Source organism: Embiotoca jacksoni, unplaced genomic scaffold (assembly GCF_022577435.1).
Source record: "Embiotoca jacksoni isolate LCO1_2020_lvr unplaced genomic scaffold, fEmbJac1.0.p SCAF_51, whole genome shotgun sequence".
Classification (NCBI taxonomy): Eukaryota; Metazoa; Chordata; class Actinopteri; family Embiotocidae; genus Embiotoca; species Embiotoca jacksoni.
The window spans coordinates 319,605-340,784 of record NW_027185405.1 but is presented as its reverse complement, the minus strand read 5'-3'; the positions used below and the strand labels follow the sequence as shown (position 1 = coordinate 340,784).

General features: G+C 42.6%; 2 protein-coding genes across 3 annotated transcripts in view; both read right to left on the bottom strand.

Annotated features, from left to right (window-relative positions):
• Positions 1–39: 39 nt before the first annotated feature.
• Positions 40–13,732, bottom strand: klc2 (kinesin light chain 2). 2 transcript variants are annotated; one of them, XM_069172262.1, is made up of 14 exons: positions 13,600–13,732; positions 10,541–10,786; positions 10,097–10,433; positions 8,435–8,651; positions 7,757–7,946; positions 7,470–7,643; positions 7,159–7,258; positions 6,635–6,684; positions 6,325–6,392; positions 5,043–5,151; positions 4,547–4,699; positions 4,154–4,278; positions 3,500–3,557; positions 40–2,967 (listed from the first exon to the last, which is right to left on the bottom strand). In XM_069172262.1, the coding sequence occupies exons 2-14, from the start codon at positions 10,766–10,768 to the stop codon at positions 2,884–2,886; spliced, it is 1,893 nt and encodes a 630-aa protein (XP_069028363.1). In that variant the 5' UTR covers positions 10,769–10,786; positions 13,600–13,732; the 3' UTR covers positions 40–2,883. The 2 variants fall into 2 exon arrangements, with proteins under 2 accessions (XP_069028363.1, XP_069028362.1); XM_069172261.1 differs by lacking the exon at positions 13,600–13,732 and adding an exon at positions 13,055–13,164.
• A 1,015-nt stretch (positions 13,733–14,747) lies between these two features.
• The window catches only part of LOC138212032 (phosphofurin acidic cluster sorting protein 1-like), a 54,944-nt gene continuing 48,511 nt past the window's right edge, over positions 14,748–21,180 (bottom strand). The window contains exons 22-24 of the mRNA XM_069172274.1: positions 20,181–20,419; positions 19,428–19,547; positions 14,748–19,330 (exon numbers count right to left, since the gene is read on the bottom strand). Coding sequence (XP_069028375.1) covers positions 19,212–19,330; positions 19,428–19,547; positions 20,181–20,419 — 478 coding nt within the window. The 3' untranslated portion in view covers positions 14,748–19,211. The remainder of the gene's footprint in view (positions 19,331–19,427; positions 19,548–20,180; positions 20,420–21,180) is intronic.

Genomic DNA, 21,180 nt, shown 5'->3' with positions numbered 1-21,180 from the left:
TGTAAAGTTTCGAGGAGGAAAACGTACGAGACAACAGAATTGGTTTGAAAAGTGGAATTTTGTGTTTATTGAACTTTTCGATAAAACATATCAGGTTGGCTCCCCCCCTTCAAAATAAGACCCATGAAGTTGTCTGCAATGCAGGAGCTCCCACACGACAGCCACATGAGTAGAAACCTCCATAAATATCTGAACCCATGACGTCATTCATCTGTGAAGCTTTGGATCGAGATCTTCCTGTAACAGTGATTTAAGATGAATATTTACAACCGTTTACATCGTATTGTTTTTTTTTAATGTGTTTGCGTTCATATATTTATGGAGTTTGCACATCCTGTACTTCCAGATATTTCCACAAAACACTGTACCAACCCAGGGTGACTAATAAGTGACTGATTAATACCGTAAAGGATTGATTAGTATCGGTATGACTGCGTGTATACTGGAAAGGATCTTTATTGGAGCTTCAGCTACAAACTTGTTGTTTTACTATCTTTTATTTTCACTTTTTTTAAACACGGCTACATGGTGTTGAGAGATCGAGTGCGACTAAAGGAATTTCCCATCATTCTTACATGTGAACGAGTGACAAACACGTATATAAAGGTCATACACGGAGAATTCTGTACATTATTTGCTGCGAACAACACTTAAAGCACTTTCCTTCACTTCTTCACGACTCCATCTTGCACTTCCTTTTACTCGCCGTCTCTCCCCTCGTGCACGTTTCCTCCGTTACAATCCCAAACCTGCGGCGCCACCTCGCAACATTCACAAGCTGATTGGGTAATTAGCACTTTTTTTTTTTAGACTCGAGAGCGACGTCATCGAAAAGGTGATTTCAAGACGAGTGACTCTGGGTTTTGATTGGGCGTGTGATGATGGTGTGAACGCACCAACGCCGACAAACTGCCCTCGCAAAGGAACCGGAGTCGGGACATCTTTGAAATCACACTCAGGCTTTGTTGAAGTTGTTGTTTTTTTTTACTTTCTTGCATGATAAAGGTTTGGTACCAAGGAAGGAGGAAAAGTTATGAAAGAAAGAAAAAAAAAAAAAAAAAAAAAAAAAAAAAAAAAAAAAAAGCGTATGATGTCGCTCTCCGAGTCCAACTTGAGAAGACGTGTACATTCGGTGGACAGTTCTCTTGGTAGTAGTTGTATTTTGGTGGAGTTTCACCTCTTGGCTTGCGGAGAGCACAGCACAACAAAAATAATCCAGCGCAAACGCCACCAGACCTCACAAATGACATTTAAAAAGTAACATTCAAAGAACCGATTTTCTGCACCTTCAAAATAAAAAGCTCAGAGCCGAAACAATGACGACGAGATTCGCTGAGGATGGAAGGTCATTGAAGGTCGATCCAGCCCGGGTCAGCAGTAAGAACGCAACATTGAGGATTGTTCTTGCACATATTCTTGAGACATATTCAGCAATAAATGAGGGGAAAAACAAAAGCAACGAGAGGAATCCTGTAAATAAACGTAAACATGTTGCCGCTGACGCGCTGCATCAGCACTGAACAAAGGTAGTTACCCACATCTTTTAAAGAGGGTTGATTATGCCTTAAACATCCTGCTGTAATGACTGTAAACTAATCATTTTTTAGAGATATTTTTCCTTCAATATCATTCAGACTTATTGATGTTTGGTCTTTATTCAAAGTAAACGCTCCTTAGTGGGAAAAAGGTACCTGAAAGCTTAGATTGAAGTGTTTGATTCGACTTCCTGTTGTACCGTAGGTAGTGTGTTGGAGGGCTTCAGAGACATGATTGAGGTTTAAACAGTAAATTTACTTTCAAATGAACTTTATGGTCCTTTTTTGTAAAAAAAAAAATCTTTTCTTGGAGGACTGAACCACGAGGAACCAAAAAAGCTCATCTGAGAGGATCCAGCAAGATGGCCGCCAGACGTACAAGTAGTGCCACACTCAAAGTGCATTTTAAAAAGTTTAGACTGAAACCTCGTTGGTTTGGTCAGATTTCAGTGATCGAGGTAATAAATAAATCAGCATTTTGGACTTTCTTTTCTTCTGTCACCACCTCGCTTCCTTTCCTTTATTTCCAGTCTCCTCCCTTCAGATAAGTCGTACTTTGTTTCCCAACTAAGACCCCCTTTAACCCAATAATGTGTAATCAGAAAAAAACCAACAACAAGAAAATGAATGTGCACTATATACAGAGAATGAAATTTCAAATAATTTAAAACCGTATATATACATAAAAAAAAAACAAGAAGGCAAAAGGTGAGGTTGAAATGGTTAGTGCTAATGTTTCTGTACTTCTCGAAGAATCCCCGGAGATCGCTCGTATCGTCTTCCGACGCCTCGGCTTTCTACCCGTCTCGCGGATCGAACCTTTTCGTGCCGTGTGTGCGTGATATGCCGTCGGCTGGATGGTTAGCATCAGCAGATACTTCATGCTACTGGTGAAATATACGGAGTGCAACGCGTCTCTCTGAAGTGACAGCGGAGTACGTCGAGCCTACCTACAGTTGAGTGTCTGCACATGAGAGGAAGGGGCTGACGAAACACGGACTCGTCACGACGTGAGTACGATGCGTTGCTACGGTGCGCGAGGCGTTCAGGTGCAGACATTCCACTTCCTAGTAAGCAGCATGCTCGTAATGGGTATCTAAATATTCTCTTTTCTGATCGATGGCGGCGGTTTGTACAGCGAAGCGGCAACTGACGTTTAGCGAGGTGAGGCTTTTTTTTTTTGTTTTTTTTTGTTTTCTTTCAGTGTTCTTTAAAAAATATGCTGCAGGTGCAAGTGTTCGATCTCGCTTTGAGCTTTAAGTGTGTAGTTTTGATCAAACCGAGCCGCAATTCAGCTGCTCCTCGTCGGGCCGTTCCATGCCTCCCGAGTCCCGCCTCCTGTCTCTGCCTAGCCAATCAGGGAGCTGCGTCTGGATAGGTCCACATTGCTGGCACTGAGTCCCCTGCAGTCCGACAGGCCAGAGCTGGCCTCCTGAAAACAGACGGCTCATGTTCACATTTGTGTTTGCCAAAACGGTATATAATAATAATAATAATAAAAACTTTATTTGTACAGCACCTTTCATACAAGAAAGGCAGCTTTAAGTGCTTTACAGCAAGAAAATGACGTGCAGAGTTTCATATAAAAGTCATAGAAAGTTATAAAGGAATATTAAAACATGTTAAAAAAAAATTTTTAAATAAAAAGAAATGCATAAGAACAGATCAAATTAAAAGAAAACACATAATAAATGTATATTTTGAGACTATTTTAACCACCGAGTTATGTTACAGACCACCGAGCTGGACTGGATTTACACATGTTGTTCTGGTTATTTAATCTAGTTCTAACATCTGTCAAATGTTTCTTGAATTTTTGACAATTTTAATCTACTTTTGGATATTTCAGATAGTAGTTTAATACGCTGTACAGTATTACAGGTTCGTAGAAGCTGTTCCTGTCAAACCACGCGCTGTGGCAGCTGCGATGAAGAAATGTGAAGCGGCCATGACGGCAGTCGTACCTGCGTGGTTTCCTCGGTGCTCTTGTTGAGGAAGTTGAGCGAGCTCGCTCTCTTCATTCTGCGCAGGAAAAAAAAAAACCACACAATTACACAAACTCAAAGCAGATCAGTGTATGAGACTAAGACAGACACTGAGTTTAATATTCTGATCTAGAACTAATAAATCATCTGTTGATGGATAAAAAAAAAAAAACTAAGGCGACATCTGAAATAGTTCAATTGATTAGTTGAAGGACAGAAAAGAAATGAACAATTTCAACAACTGTCTGCGTTGAAAAAAAAAGCCAAACATTCTCTAGTTTGAGCGACATAAAATGTTTGTTGATTCATTCGTTGTTTCTTTTTATAATAATACATTTGGTTTGGCTTGTTTTAATAATCACATGGACCAGGTTTTTCCAGAGCTTTCAGTACACGTGATGACCATCATTACCAGAGACTCTGTGGAGCGATGCCGTTTCCAACTACAAGCCGCCTTCATGTTTTATTGTAAATTCAACATATTCAGGTTTTGGATTTGTTGTTGTCGAGCAGCAGCATTTTGAAGATCATTCACTATATTGTGATTATTAACATTAATAGCTAACTAAAAATAATCATTGCAGCCTTACAGCTGAGTGACAGTCAGGTTGTATTTCCACCCAGGGATCTTACCCGGGGTTGCGGGGCTCCTGCGGTCCGCTGCCCTGCAGCTTCTTCACCAGCATTTCGCTGCTCCTCCTCAGAGCGTCACGAATCTTCCCGAAGGAGCCGCTGCGGCGCAGAGAGCCGTTACCGTCCTGAGGACGAGACCGAAGATATCGAATATGACGGACATTTCCCGTTAGGGCTCTTCGGAGTAGAGACTGAGCTTTTTTTCCCACTTATTTCACTTACAGCCAACAGCTTGGAAATTAACGTACAACATAATTCTTAACGTCAAATAATTACAATAATGTGATTTTCCCCCGTTTGGTGGACCGGGTTATGTTATGTCCCGATAGCTCAAGATGAACTTGTGTACAACTTCCATTGAGAATAAAAATGAATGAACGTCGAAGACGTTACCCCGTTCCACTCGGCGGAGTCATCGCCCTCGCTCTCCCCCCGCTGCCCCCCCGGGCCATTCATCCCCTCCCTGCTGTGTCGTCTGTCGCCTCCTCCGGCTGCTCCGTCCTTCAGCAGCTCCACCACCTTGCTCTGGTTTATGGCATCGATACCCTGAGACACGACACACACACACACACACACACACACACACACACACACACACATTAACCCAAGACAAAGAAATACTGGAGTGATGAAGGGGGCCTGCAAAAAAAAAACTATAGCCGGTATACAATAGCTCCCACAGCATGTGTACGATCTCAAAAGTCTTCTTTCCTACAGGCTCCAAACATGAACTGATCTTTAAATCACCCTGTCAGAGTTTATGTGCCACTAAATCACAGCTGGGACATCGGGTGAACTAATCCGGTTGCCTCACTGAGAAAAAGACCCTGAAAGGATCGCGGACGTCTAATCTAACAGCAGTAACTCTTTCACAGGGTTTGTGTTCTACCTGTTTGCGTGACTTGCTGGCGCACTCCTCCAGAGTTTCCGCCGCCTCCAGTTTGCCCTGACGACGGTACAACGCTCCCAGGCTCTTCAGGGTTGTGTTGACTGTCGGACTATTACAAGAGAAAAGAAGATTCAGTCGCAAATATTGTTTTTTCTCACTCACTTTATGTGCGTCGCGGGATGTTTTAAGCCAGTGTTTCTCATCAGGTGACCATTTTTGATGGGTCGCAAATGAGTGCGTGGAAGTCAAACTTTTCTACAGCATTTCTGATGCAACGTTATTATTTTGGAAGGACGTACATTTCCTGTGGCGCAGCACACATGCAGCAGCTGTTGACCACTATGACCAAAGCTAACATTGTCACATCAGTAGTTTGCTCTTGTCTGACCTTTTCTAAACAGGTTCGGGGTTAGAGAAGTCAGACTTTGTGTTTAATTCAGGATAAGTCTGCCTTTTTATTTCATATTAAAGTTCAATTTCGATTCTTGAAAGTTCAAAAAGATCACCAGTTATAAGTTCTCTGAAAAGCATGTGCGGCTGTTATTTATTCAGCATTTTTATTCTCATGGGATTTTAACCCTTGTTGCATTTTTTTTGTTGTTGTTTATTTCATGTTTTTAACAGCACATAAAGACATCGTTTGTTACTTCACTATTTGTCTTGGAATTAAATTTAAGAAGCCCAACAATTTTTTTTAATGTAGGTCATTCCTTAACGACTAAAGTTGATCCTGAGAAACCTCAGATTTAAGCAGCTAACTTCATCAATCAAGGTTAAACAAATAAATACTTCCACTGTCTGAATGTGGGACAAACAGGAGAGAAAAGGCTCCGATGGCTCGATATGAAGACAATTTGAATTCAACTGCGACAGTATTTTGAATGTTTCTCCAAAGACTGTGGTTTGTTTTAAGTCTTTTCTTGTGAAATAGATGAATAAGTAATAATTCACTGGTTGTCTGTTTCTCTTCTGCAGGTGACAGGAGTCTTTTTTTCCTGTAAGTTCTTTGTTACTATTTTTCTTTCTTTTAAAAGACCGACAGGATCATTCAAAAATGAATCTCGTGCTTGGAACTACAAATGGCAACGACAGAGGTATGAATTTGAGAGTATTTTCTAAAAATCCTTTAATAGAGACTCATGATGTCTCACCACTAACACATGTTAGTCTATCAACCCTTTACCTCCACACATGCCTCGACAATTATTTCTTTTTTTTTTTTTTCAAAAATATTTGTGTCCGTTTCTGACATGTTTGTATTGAATCTAAAAGTCTGCCTTACCTGTCCACCTTACAGGCCTTGTACCAGCTGCCGTACTCTACATATGGCCCGGAGTCCTTACGTTTGCCCTGAGAGATGGTGAAGGATGCAGAGAGAGAGAGAGAGAGAGAGAGAGAAAAGAGACCAACATCAAGACGAAGCTCGGCAGAGCGGGATGAGGCGAGGATGAAACATCACCTCATTAAACAGTAAATAACAAAATGTCCCTGCTGCCCTTTGTGCATCCATCGTTCTTATTTTACTCTCCTATCCAGTCATCATGTAATGTGTCAGCCGGCATAAAAGGAAAAGGTCATGCAGGATAACTGACCTTGCTCTCCTCCCTCTCCTCTGCGTGCATCCAGATTGGCTTATTGTCATCTGCAAAACACGGACAAACAAAGAATCACGTGAAATGATTTACCTCGGATCCCTGGTCTGACCTACATTTCAAAGCGAAGCTTCTCTGTCCATTTAAACACACGCATGACTTCATGTGAACGCGACGGCCAAACTCCCGCCGAGGCCCTCGACCGTGCCGAGCACGCGAGGGCACGAACGGGTTTGACGGACTTATCGGGAGGAGGACACGTCGACATTAAGCCTGTTCAGTATCACAGAATAATCCTGCGACCTGCTGAGAGCTTCAGGCCGACGCGGGGATCAGGGCATGACCAGACCCGAACACGGATCCCAAAACACGACCGACGGCAGAAGGAGGCGACGGACGGACGGAGTCAGAGACAGAGAGGTGTCAAACGCGGATATTGACATTTCGTGGCAGTTTAATGTGACTGTGACTCTACATCGATCTGATCCCGTCCGCACGCTCGGGACTCATCCGGCTCTACTCACTGTTGACGGATCCAAACTCCTTCTCGTGCGCCCTGGTCAGGATCTCCTTGTACAGAGCCTCGGCGTCCTTGAACTTCCCCTGTTTCAGGTAGCAGGTGGCCTGAAGGGAAACAACGTGACAAGCATTGATCAGAGTGCACAAAGGGAGGAAACAACCGTTGAAATATGTGAATATGAACGTATATTCTGAGAATAAGAATCGGACAATGGAAGAAAAACGAGGGAAAGGAGAGCAGCGAATTCAAATGTAGGATTTCTACACGACACTAGGTGTCCAGTAGCTGATTTTACGTTGCACATTAAGCCCCCACCAGGTTATTTTTGGTCTTGGCCACGTTGGGGTCGTCGGCCCCCAGCTTGGACTCGTAGATCTCCAGGGCTCGTCTGTAGTAGTACTCCACCTCGTCGTACTTGCCCTGGTTCTGACACAGCAGCGCCAGGTTGTTCAGCTGCTTGGCGACGTCGGGGTGGTACTTCCCCAGCACCTGGACACCGGCGGGCAGACACATTCACTCACATTTGCAAGTCGAATCATAACCATGCAGAGACTTTTCCCCATCGTTTGCATGCTGTCAGATCCGGTTTTATGGGTTGTCACCTTCTCTCTGATCTCCAGCGCTCTCTTGCAGAGAGGTTCGGCCTCCTTGTACTTGCCCCTCTTGCCGTACAGTACAGCCAGGTTGTTGAGGGTTGCAGCCACGGCCGGGTGGTCCTTCCCCAGCGTCTTCTCTCTGATGGCCAGGGCGTCGTTCAGGAGATGGGCAGCTTCTTTGTATTTGTTCTGATCCCTGGAGGAAAAAAAACAAAACAAGAATAAATGGGTTAAAAAAAAATATCAAAGCTTGTATTTGATATCCACTATGAATGTGAGTATAGTTAATGAAACAATACCACATGTGTACTCTGTATGGCTCTCAAATGACTGTGATGACTTATGATCTGATAGCTGGCGTCTTCACTGTTTGCACTGCACCTCATTTTGTTTATTGTTTTTAAGAGAAGTTCCACATAAAACTTTTTGACATGTGTGGTCGTCTTTGCATGTTTCTCCTCTTTGTCCTGTTAGGATCTAATCTCACGGTGCCACAAACGTTTTACTGCCACCCGGTATCAACACATTCTTCTTCTCTTTCTGAAGCAAACAGCTTTTATGAGCATTACTGCCACCTTCTGGCCATAGCAACGCATAACTACTGGGCACTGGTAAAAACAAGGAAAAATATGCTTTTACGGTAATATTTTTTTTTTATGATTTAATGACCCGTATGTCCCATACCTGTACACCAAGGCCAGGATGTTGAGCATGGTGGCCACGTCGGGGTGGTCGTGTCCGGACGTCTTCTCCAGGTCCTCCAGGGCTTGTTTGCACAGCGGCACCGCCACCTCGTACCTCCCCTGCGAGGCGTACTGGATCACCAGGTTGTGCAGCGTCCTGAGGCGGGCCGGGATCTCATAGCCTCCCTGCTGGGCTGCCACCTCTCCACTGGGCTGGGCTGCAACACAGGTTGGGTCACAACAACACGGTCGTTTTATTAAGGTTTGTGGTTGAAGGTTTTTAAAGGGCAATTCTACACAAAAGAATAACTCACCTACAAGGTAGACTTTTTTTTTTTCTCATATTATGGCTGAATGTGCATTTGACTTTAAAAGTAAAAAAAAACAAAAAAAAACGCAAAGAAAGCAGAGACAAACCTTCAGGGAAGTGATTTTGTGAATATTCAACCAGTAATAACTGAAGAGGCCGAGGAGCTTGTACTGCAGCACTTACTGATGGGAAAGAAAGCTGAACAAGCCATACATACTAATAACAGCGGCCTTCTCTTCCATCTGCAGTCAGATTTCACCGTGTTTACTGCAACTCTTGAAAACAACCGCAGCTCTCACTGCAGATCTCGTTTTCTTTCTAAACTTTGGGTTTTCTACATGAGGGGCTTCTTGTATCAAAGTTAAGGCGATAGAACAACTTGTCAGAGCGTTTGAATGACTTTTAAAAGTTCAGGCTTCGAGGCAGCTGCAACGGACCATTTCTGTTGGTGAAAGGCACGGCTGCGTTGAGTTGAGTGATTTCATTTTGACGTCTCCAGACGTAAAAATAAAAATCGCCTCGATTCTCTTGCTGCGAATTCTGGCTTCTGCTCCCTGAAGTAATGATTCACAGTCTGGGCTTTACTAGATAATAAAATACAAAATGATGTCAATGACTTTAACCTCAATAAAACGTTCCTGGTCTATGAAACTTCCTCCTCGAGAGCTTCAGTAAAATACAATAACCAAATACAAAGAGACTCTGCGACTTTGAACCTTTTTATACACCCTGTCAGGTATTTCCAGTTCCTGGAACAATTATTTACAACCTTTTGTTATGAGAATTTTATTCAGTATTTTTTTTTACTGGATGAAACAGGATTATTGTTCACAGGAAGCGGAAATTATTTAATGCAATTTTCACCTTGTGTCTTATCTTGTCCTCTTTCTTTCAATACAAAAGGGCATCTTTCCCAATAGAATGAACTGTACTTCAGTGTGCGCTATAAATAATCCTCTACCTCATATCAAAGTGTCCTACGATGAATGAAACATGTCTAATTCAAAATGAATGTTTTCGCCTGTGTGTTTATGTCGTCTTCTTCCACAGAAAGCTGCACTCTGCAACATAAAGTCGTCCGACAGGTTTGTTGTGTTGCTCATTATTACTGGGGGAAAGGTCAGGCCTGTGAAACGACTGTGACGACCCAGTACGCCACCAATTGTCTCTTCTTCCTGCGATCTACCACCAACAGCAGTGAGTCTTTAAAGCGAGTCAATTATGTACAGGGATGTGAACAGATAATCGGCTAGTTAGTTAGTTAAAAAAAAAAAAAAAGAAGAGCATATTTAATTTCCATGCGTTTTGAACTCTAGGTGTGCATGTATAATAATCTCCCTGCTGATGTCCTACCTGGTCCCTGTTCGTCATCATTGGGGAACAAGTCGTCCAGACTGTCCTTCGAGTTGTCTCCTCCTCCGCTTCCCCCGCCGCCGCCGGAGCTCTGGCTCTTCTCCTCCGAGGGCGAGACGTCGTCGTCGAACTTCTTGATCTGGTTCATGAACTCCAGGTGCTTCTTCTCCTCCTCCAGCTGGGCGACGCTCTGCTCGCTGCGCTGCAGCTTGTGCTGCGTTCCCGCCAGCTCGTCCCGCAGCCACTGGTTCTCCTGGCAGAGGCGACGCACCTGAGCGCGCAGCTTCTGCTTCTCCGACTCCACGGCGCTCAGGTGGCTCGACAGGGCGATGATCACCTGGAGGAACGGGATTTCAGGAAAGATACGTGAATAAATTGCCTGGAGAGAGAAAAACAAAAACACAAATACTGCATCTGTGATGTTCATTTAGAGACTTCTCTGACCTGAGCCTCTCCCAGGCCCAGCTCGATGGCTTCCAGGCTCTTGCGGAGCAGCCCGGACTTCTCCTGGGCGACGGGCGGCTGCGTGCAGTCCAGCAGCGAGTTGAGGAGCTGGGCGTGCTCGCCGCGCAGCGTCTCCAGACCCTGCATCACCGCCTTGGTGTTGAGGACGATCTCATCCTGGCTCAGTCGCTCCAGGGTTTCTTCACGTGGATACACCATGGTGGACATTGCCTGGTTTCATACACACTGTGGGGGAGGGGAAAGGGAAAGAGAAGAAGAACAAAAAAAAAAAAACTGAGGAGAGGTATTTTTTGCTGACTGAGCATCAGTGCAACCGTATCCTTCGTCTGTCGGTCGCTGAGGTCAACTGGAGGAGGACGGGACAAAAGAAGAGAGAAAATAAAAGAGCGAGCGGAAACGGGCGACGATGACGTTGAGGAGCGCGAACACAAAGAGATGCCGGATAAGAAGAACATCACAAAGGAGGGCAAAACAAAGAGGATAATGTGGCAGTAAAAGATGAGAATAAATGTATTTTCAGAGTCACAAACACAGAAGAAACACCTCGCCGGGCACGCTGGAGGCCCGCGTGGGGCGTAAACAAACAGGAAAAGTTGCAGCACACATGAGAAACGGTAAATGCCAGTTTAAATAGACGGATTAGAAGATATGAAACATTAAAACATAACGTACGAGACTTTATGAAGGGTGTCTGGTTACGAACTGAATGTAATGTCAGACCTCGCCCTCCACAAAGAGACAAAGAGGTCAACGGTCACATAATAGTTTCTCACTTCACCGTTGCATAACACGCCTCATGGATGGTGGTGGGGGGGGAGGGGGAGAGAGAGAGAGAGAGAGAGAGAGAGTGAGAGAGTGCTGTAAGTGTAGTTAAATCACATTTAGATCACTCCGACAGGATTGTTGTGAGCTTTAACCCGACACGGCAGCAGCCAGTGACCCGAAAAGCTAATTAAAGGGAGAAGTGATCAGTCAACAGAACAGGTGCAGAGAGATGCACCGCGGTCGGTGCAGCCACAGAGATATTTAAGCCAATCTGGAAAAACCAAGACTATTACATCATTTGTTTACCAAAAAGCTTATTGTCCTACATTTCCCATATCAATAATAGAGTGACAACCTAAATAAGCAGCATTAGTTGGGCTTTTAACAACACTTTTCCCATGTTAAAGCTAATGACAGATGTTGGATGAAAATCAGGCTGAATCAAATATAAGGAATATAAACACGTGATTGAGGCTGCAATCAACCGCAAACAGTGCAAATCCAAGATTTGAACTATTTATTCTTTATGGGGGGGGGGGGGTGTGAATCATAAGGAGTGGGCTGGTATAGATTGTAAATCACCAGTCATGTCATTGGTCATCTTGGTGATTGACGGCTGACAGATGATGATGATGCATTCACTGTTAATTCTCGGTGCCAGGAAAAGACAACTTTCCTAAATGACGTGGAAGACTAACGTTCCCACATCTGGAAAGTCCCATATCATGATATCAGCATACATTTATCATGAAGTCACTTTTTATCCTGAGCGTGCGGCCTGTGGGTCTCAGTATCGACCAGCTGAGGGAAACCGTTGCAGCAGCAGCAGGAGGAGGAGGAGGAGGAGGAGGGGGACAGAGGAGCCGATTGTGCAACATCGTGACTTTCTCTCTCCTCTCCCGCTTTGATGGTGGATGCGCACCTGTTCTCCTCTCCCTCCCTCCCTCCCTCCGCTTCACTCACCCATCCTCCTCCTACTCCTCTTCCTCCTCCCTCCCATCCACCTCACACACTGACTGCAATGCACCAATATTCAACTCCACCGCTTCCGCATGCAGGAGAACAAGGAAGCTGTGATCTTTCATCAAAGCATCATCCCGAAATTGACTTTAACGCTCATCTTGTTCTTTTTTTAATTTTTTTATCGTGACCTATTTTTAACCCACAGATGAAATTAAATGAGCCGGTGGATGGTGGAGGCCTGCGGGAGGGAGGAAGGACGGAAGGAAGGAAGGAAGGAGGGAGGGAAGGAGGGAGGCAACGTTTGACTTGGCAGCGGATCAATCAAGGTGACCGACAAAGAAGAGACCGCTGATCAAAAAAAAAAAAAAAAAAAAAAAAAAGGGACGAAGCTGTGACAGGCGAGTCATAAAGTCTCCATTAAATGACGCTGCGTCACTGGAAATGTGCGGATGTGTCCGGTTCCGACACGCCAATTGTTTGTAAACAGTGCAGGCCCGGTGCTCCGAGGTGTTACACAACACACAGATGCACATTGACATCAGCACGAGGATGCGCAACCACAGACGACAACAAAAACACACAAAAAAAACCACGTTTCATTAGTCGTAACTATGGCGACTGCAGATGACAGATGACACATTTACCGAGCTAAAAAAAAAAAACGTACACCGACAAAATACCATCATACGTAACAATCAATCCGCTTCATCTTAACAACGACACGCTCGTATTCGTATTCATCCGTATTTTTTTTTTTTTTTTTACCGTCATCGAAGACCAGTGCGATGCTTTCCGACCCTCGAACAAAGCAGCAGGACAATGTTGTGGTGATGCTCCAGACAGACGCGCGTCAAGTCTACCGTTATATATATATATATTTTAAAAAAAAAACACAACAACTTCCGGTGGTGCTTTTCAAAATAAAATACACCGCAGCAGCGGAGAAACGTTACACGCCGCTATTGTCGTCACTCGTAATGTGTTAACAGCGGAATACGTTTTAAAATGAGACGGAAAAACGACTCCTGTGATAGAATAACGATTTATTTAATTTTTCCCCGTGTTTTTTTTTTTTTTTAATTACCGTTAAAAAAAAAAGACGTTAGCTCTACTTTGAAGAGACACCGGGTGCGAGAGACTACCGTCAGTAATCCCGTTTGGTGTGACACGCCTGCACGTTGTCCTGCACACCGAAATAAATTCCCTCCACGCTGCCGAGTCCACTTTAATAACATTTCGCAGTCACAACCGAAAGCCCTGTAACTAAAAGCGAGCGGCTCCACGAACACAAACGAACTACCTAAACTTACCCGGACTGTCGCTTGACAGGAATAATAAAGCTCTAAACCGTCCCCGGTGTAGACCGTTTCCGACTAAACTTTTATTCAGTAGAAAATGTGACGCTGCCGTTGATGAGCTTCAAGTGAGACACCTGCGAGACACACACACACACACAAAAAAAATGGCTGTTTTCCCGGAGTCCTTAACCAAAGATAGTGAAATATCAAGATGGTTCACACCCAACACTTTCCAGCAGGAGGGGGGGGGGGGGGGGGGGGGGGCGGGAAACTATACTGCGCATGCGTATTGAGGAAAAGCCGCTCCCAGCCAGCCTCCGGATTTCAATTTTCAGGCCTTGTAAAGAGCCGAAATCGTTTTCCTTTAGATGTCTGTCGATATTATGAAATAAACTAGCACGCTTTATAGTAATTTATCTTTAAAACAAGATCGAATTGTTACTTCGCAGTTTTGCAGTCATTCGTTTGACAGCGCGAGCAGTGTAATGGGAGTTTTATTTAAAAAAAAAAAAAAAAAAAAAAAACACGACAGCAAAATTTTCACTTAAAGCATAATTTTTTTGACAGCGAAGTTCAATTTGATTAAACATTATGTAAAAAAAAAAAAAAATCATTTGGCATTAACATTTGAAGTTATCGTAGAGTAAATAACACAAAATCAGACTTTCACAAAACAGGAAGTGGAAGTAAAGCCTCTTACTTTGTGTATACTCTTTGTGAAATGATGTCATCAGCAGCCTCCATCCAAAAGAGCAAAGGGGTCAACAGGACAGTGAGGCCCGCTATGTACCACTGACCTGCTTCTCAAGCATCATGTGCTCCATTTACTTACATGTTCAGACTTCAGATCAGCCTCTGAAATGCATTTTTATCCACTGACATTAATATTATTTCCTTTGTTTGTCTCCAAGAACAAGGGCTGTGTTTTCTACAATTCATATTCCTAACAAATTTCTGTCAAATCAGCAGCACATCTTTTGTCACAGCTCATTTATCAGATCATTTTCATTCTGCGTGATAAATATAATATTTGCGGTACTATCTGCAGATGTACGCGTTTCCAGTGTTCCTCTGTTTGTTCCACTTTTCTGTTTATGAAACGCTGAAGCATTAAAGTTGTAGAAACACACAGTTACGATATCACAAACAGGAAACGGTGCTACAAATCAGGAATAGTTTTATTTTTAAAAAACAAATGAAACAATGAACACTTTCACTTTTCATCCCACATCTGTTTGACAAACGTAATCATGAAAAAGCAAGTACTACAAACCGTGTCAAATTAAGAAAAAACAAAAACAAAAAAAAAGAACCAGGAACACAATATAACAAGTACTATCTGATATGTACAAGCATCATCGTTTGTTTATTATAGTTATTGTTATAGGCAAAAGGCAAAAAAGCTGAAGACTGCTGCTGAAGAAACAATGGCATGTGCAAAATACTCTCCACAAGTCCACGAGCTCGGGAGGCTCCGAGCGGAACCTCGTCAGGCAGAAATCTACTGCTTTCATAGGCGAAACCCCGTTCCCACGAGGACGGATGGCGAATTTGTACAAGCTGTGACGGGATGTTATCAGAAAGTTGAGCTTGTGGAAGCCTGGCGAAAGAAGACTCTCATCGTCAGAGGGCCGTATATCTGAGCACGGCGACGAGAAAAAGACACTGCTGATCACCGACAGAGATTATTGAACGGGCCAAACAGCTCCTCGTCTCCAACCGCGACTGGTCGAGGACCGAGGAACCAGCGTCACAAACACAGGTCGACACGGGTACAGAGGTACGGTAGAAAACACACGGCAACAAGTTCAAGACTCACATACAGAACAACCTTTAAAACGACTGTAGGAAAACATGTTGATGGGAAGAATGAGGAGGAAATGTTGTTGTTGTTGTTGTTGTTTTTTTTGGGTGATTAGGATGAGAAAAAGCTGCGGAATGTGACCGTGATGGAAACGGATTCAGTTCCTCCGAACATTGAAATGCCGACTTGAGAACAAGGATCACTTTGTTGTTAATGTGTTTTTCAGGTATACGAGCAGCCCAAAAAAAACCTCACAAATCTGTTTTCGCGTAATCATAGTTTTTTGTTTTTTTTCGCATTTCAGTTTCGGCAGTGATTCTGTTTTTAACGCCTTTCTTTCAGTGGAATATTTCCAACTTGAAAGAGCGAGCGGGGGACCGCTGACAAGCCGAAGAGGCATCGGTAAATTAAGATTTGATAGAAATTAGGAAAACACTTCGGCGAAAAGAGTCGAGTAACAACACTACACGGCAAAGAGCTTTTTATGTCGGTAAGAGGTTGTTTTTAACTGCAGATACTTGATCTTTCATGGTTAAAATTTAAGTTAAAAAATATTTGAAGGTTTCATTCCAAATGGTATAAAAAAGTTTGACGTTTCAAATTTAAAAATGGCCTTTCAAAATAAGAGGTACTTACAACCTAATGAGTGCCCACTACAAATAGAAGTTAAAATTTCATAAAGAGGTAAGCAGATTGGTAAAAAGCTATTTCAGTTTATAAAGTTAATTAGTATCCTTGATTAGTGTCCCTAATCAAAGGGATACTTCACTGACATGTGGGCTCACAACTTGTTTACCAAATTCCCGAATGCTAGCGGCTCAACCGTGAACCTTATTGTGATTTATTAATGTTAATAAAGAGAAAGTGGCAAATTATAGACACTTTTTAAGGTTGTTTTAAAGAGGTACCAAAAGATTGTACAATTTTCTTTTTAGCAAAGATCTTAAGGTTCAATTTACTTTCATAACATGTATATAGCTTTACCGTTATGCCAAAAGTGTCAGTATATTCAAAGGTAATTAAGTTTGGAAGGAAACTCTTGTTTTTATTTTGGATCAACCAACCTCTACATCAACCTACAGTTCATCAACGCTCTGATATTAAGGAACAACTGCCAGTCAGTCAGTCAGTCAGTCAGTCAGTCTGTGAAGCCCTTCGCTGGTTGTCAGCAGGTGAAAAAAACAGCAGGTTTTTTTTTTTGTTCACTCAGAAAGGTTGAAGAGAAACGTTTAATCGCTGTAAATCAACTGCTGAATATTTCACATCTAAAATTCTGTGAACTTTCCGTTTCAGGTCAAATAAACACCAACTGATTAAACCACAGTGGCACAAAACTCGACCTCAAAAATCAGTCGTTCAATTAAGATGCACATGTAAACTAAATTGAATACATTCAAATATTTGGTATGACTTCAAATCAATCCACAAACGAGCTCGGTGTGAAAACTTGGTGAGACAGGTGCTGTCGAGCAGAACAAAAATGAGCCGAGTTTGTGACGTGCTGCTGACATCGTGACTGTAACACTGTAACATCAACACGGGAAGAAAATCAACAAAAAAACAAACAAAAAAATCAAATGAAGTTTCAAACAAACAAAACCAGCATTTAATTCAAGACATTGGCATGAACACTATTAAAAGAAAACTAGTTCTGTAATACTTCACTGGAGATGGACAGTGAGTGTTGCGATGTAGGTGACACAAGGCAAAGCTACACTTAACAAAAACATTTTTTTTAAACAATTCCTATGAATTCAAATACATTCTTAAATTTGCACCAAAATTTGATTTCAATCTTTTTTTTTTTTTTTTTTTTTTTTGGTCATTTCTTTTGTCATTTTTCTTTTCTCTGCTGAATGGTGGAAAAATAAAATAAATCTGCGTTTGCCTTGTGCCAGGCTACAAAGTGACCAAGATGACCACTGCAGCATTTAGCAGCCCTAATCTCATAATTAGTGATATCTTAATAACCACATCATCAACACACACACACACACACACACACACACACACACACACACACACACACACACACACACACACACACACACACACACACACACACACACAGACCTATTGCATGCCCTGTCACATGGTAGAAAAAGTATTCCTCCTCCTAAATGATGTTTTTTTTTTTTTTTTTTTATGTTTCTGACCACATTATATTTATTTCACCAAACACACACTTGTTACCAGTTACTGTACACTCACTAATCACCTTACGACATCCTAAAGAAAAGCATGTAACAGACCTGCTCCGAAATAACCGAAATCAATCCGATTACTTCTTCTTTCTTTTCTTTTTTTTTAATTTCCTGATGAAGTGGTAATTAAAGGAATTTAAAAAAAATATGCGGAGATAATCTAAAATGTTTGACCAGGTCTGCTGTTTGCACCGAGAAGGAAAGCTGCCCGTCTGTTGTCAATAAAATGAGGATATTTCGGGGTCAACTGGCGACGACATTGTGCTTCATGGCGGGTAATTAAGTCCCGTTCTTACATTAAAGATGCTCATGGAAAAGCAGGATTTATTCAAGACGAAAATACAACAACACGCTTCTCCCATCAATGCTGCTGATTTCTGGACTGTTTAAAACATGCATTTTGTAGTTTCGGTTTCAGTTGCATATTTAGTGAAATCTGCTGTTAGTGGGGGTTAATGTCTTTATTTTTTTCTTTATTTTTTTTTTCAGCTGTAAGTTTGTATGTGCATAGCAAATGAAGATAAAAGAAAACTGCATATCACTGTAGCGCCTGCCCTGAAATCGTCACAATAACATACTATGCAACACGAAAACAGCTTTAAAGGGAAGTTTTACTTTTTTTCACGAGCACAATTTAAAAAAATAAATAAAACACACTTCCCGTTTAATTGTTTTTTTCTTTTTTGAAAGGAAATGTTTGGCATTAGACATCCAAATGACTTATTTTGGTACGGAGAGAAAAATAAAATACTTAAAACTACTATATTGGAAGCCCCTGAAAATAAAAAATAAAAATGTATGTTTTGAGGGGGAATTTTTGAGGAGAAATTCATCACCAGCCCGCCTTTCATTTATTTATCTGACGGCATCTTTGTGTTTTCGCTGGCTCATGCAAACACTGAAGCCCTGTTGCGTTACTTTTTATTGTGAGTGTCTGTTTCTGGCACATGAGTGGTGTATCTGTCCGGAGCATGCACGGGTGGGTGGATCAATCGGGACTTCGAAGGGGGTCAAAGAGTCGCGGGGTCGGACTTTTTAAGGGCTTGAAACCGGTGAGTTGTTGCATGCTGTTGCATTCCATAGAACGGAAACGTAAAATGGCAGTTAGCTAATAAACTTGTGCTGTCGTCCCCTTGGAAACACACGCACACACACACACGCACACGCACACACACACACACACACACACACACTGTACATTCACGTGTGCATGCACACTCACTGCACACACAAACTCACAGAAAAAGGGGCATTAAAGTGACGAGTAACAGCGCTGTACTCCGGCACCACCCTCCTCTTCCTCTTCCTCTCCCTCCTCCTCCTCCTCCATTTCTTCTTGTTCTTGTTCTTCTTCTTCTTCTTGTTCTTGTTCTTGTTCTTCTTCTTCTTCTTGTTCTTCTTCTTCTTCTTCTTCTTCTTCTTCTTCTTCTCCTCCTCCCTCCCCAAACAGAAATAAGACCCAAACTGAAATTAAAGGAAGGTAAATCGTCCAGCCGCTCGTCGTCTTCTCAGCTCTGCCGGTGCCGGGGAGGCGGGGTCTGTGCGCGGGAGGTGTGACGGGATGGAGGAAAGTCGAAGGTCACGTCGGGGTCAGAGGATTCGAGGGGCGCTCGGCCCTACGAGGGCGGCTTGCTGTAACCGAAGAGTCCGACGGGAAGGTATTTGACGTGAGTGGGCCACTGGGCGGCCAGCTGGAAGAACTTCACGTCGTTCCACTCGACGCCATCTATGGACACTGGAGGGGAAACACAGGAGGGAGAAACAGCGGGCTGAGTAACGGAGTAGAAACGGTCCTCGGAGGAGAGACGGATGGAGCGTCTTTTCGTCGCTACCTTTCAGGATGGTCTGCTGCTGCTTGGCAGAGCAGATGAGGCGGCTGATGCCTTCGATGATCTGACTCTTCGAGTCCACGTCCTTCTCTTTGGGCTTCTTTCCCAGGAAGATGGTGGGGACTGAAGGGAAAGAGAGACAAATGAGATGTTTAATGTCTTGATTTTGAGAAAAAATTAGGAGTCAAACCTGCCCTTATTTCATTTTAATACACACAGAGGTTTTGCTGCTCTGGTTTCACTTGTTGTGGTTCGACCAGCAGCGTGTATTTATTTATGTGTAAATTAAAAATAAATATCCCATCAATATCACTTGTTGTCTTGTCCTCCTTTTATAAACATGACCATGTGCATACTAACAGCCTTTCCCTTCACATTAAAAACATTTCCTTTGAACTTCTTTTTATGTCACAAAAAAGCAAAATTGTTCTTTTCTTTCAAATATAAAAACTACATGTAAACACACTTCAGTAGTATTTCTGTAAAGCAACATAGACAACCCACTGCAATACAATAAAACTGTACAAGCGATGAACATTTTCCATCAGAAAAGGCGCAAAATAGAAAGATAACAATTTGGATCGTTCATCTGAAAACTGCAGTTATTTTGAAAATCATTGATTTAGTCCTAATCGAATGTATTACAGGAATATTAAATAACAAATAAATGATATGGAGGTATATTTTCAAGAAAAACACAGAACTGATGTTCAACAGATACCCAACTACGTCCGAACTTCCCCGACTGCTCCTCACCTTTCTTGTTCTTCTCCTTGGTGACCACCGTCATGGCCATGGTGCTGACCTGGGCCTGTGACTCGCTGCTGCCCCCCCCTGGTAGCCTGCTGACCTGCAGCGAGCGGAAGGCGCTCTTCAGCGTGTTCTTGCAGCCCGTGTCACGCCGCTCGCCCTCCCGCCGCTTCTCCGCCAGCGAGGCCAGCCAGTAGTCCACCTGCAGGCCGATAGCGTCCACGCCGTGCGACATGCTGGGGCTCCTGCGGACGCAAGATGTTTTATATACACGTAATAAAGCAGAATAAATCCAAATCTGTTTATTTAAGCTGCTCTTTCTTTCTTTTTATTTTCATGAAGCCCATCACGGAGATCTGCTTTTGAAAGGTGATATAATAACAAATAATCATCATTTATTTCTGTTTCAGAAACATAGCAAACATAAAGAGACGACCCAGAAGCAGGGCAGGTTTTCCCGTTTTTAATCTTTCGTTATCCAGACGAGTTCTGTTTTCCTTCTGCAGCAACCCAACCTGCCACAATTCATCTAAATTCAAAACTAGTGCAAAAAAAACAACACAACCCCAGATGGACTTTTCTGTTTTTGAATTTCAGACGTTATGTTCAACACTGGCCCCAAACAAACTCTGCAGAGGGTGAAATTAAAAGATTAGATCAGACAGCTGCAGAGGCAGGCAGAGCGAAAAAAAATAAAAATCTGATTGAATCAGATGAAAACATGGAGGAAGTATCAAAGAGTCTCCTCGTGTCTTAGAGGAGGATCCCAGTCAAACATAAAGAAACGGACTAATTATTTTCACAGAACGAACACAGACAGACGGTTAAAAGGCATTAATACCCCCAAGTATTTACAATATTATCATCGTTCTGCTGCATATTGCCACAACAAATAATAATATGTTTAAATATTGATGTTTAAAAAATATAAATATCATGGTTAATAAAGATCAGAATGCGGATAGAGCTAGAAAATAAATGCACATTTACTTCAGATCTGTGTATT

Coding starts and splice junctions, on each gene's coding strand:
- klc2 (XM_069172262.1), bottom strand. CDS start 10,768: ATGTCCACCATGGTGTATCCACGTGAAGAAACCCTGGAGCGACTGAGC. Junction 7,947..8,434: donor ATCCTGGCCTTGGTGTACAG/GTATGGGACATA, acceptor TTTTTCCTCCAG/GGATCAGAACAAATACAAAG. Junction 5,152..6,324: donor AAGGCCTGTAAGGTGGACAG/GTAAGGCAGACT, acceptor CTCTTGTAATAG/TCCGACAGTCAACACAACCC.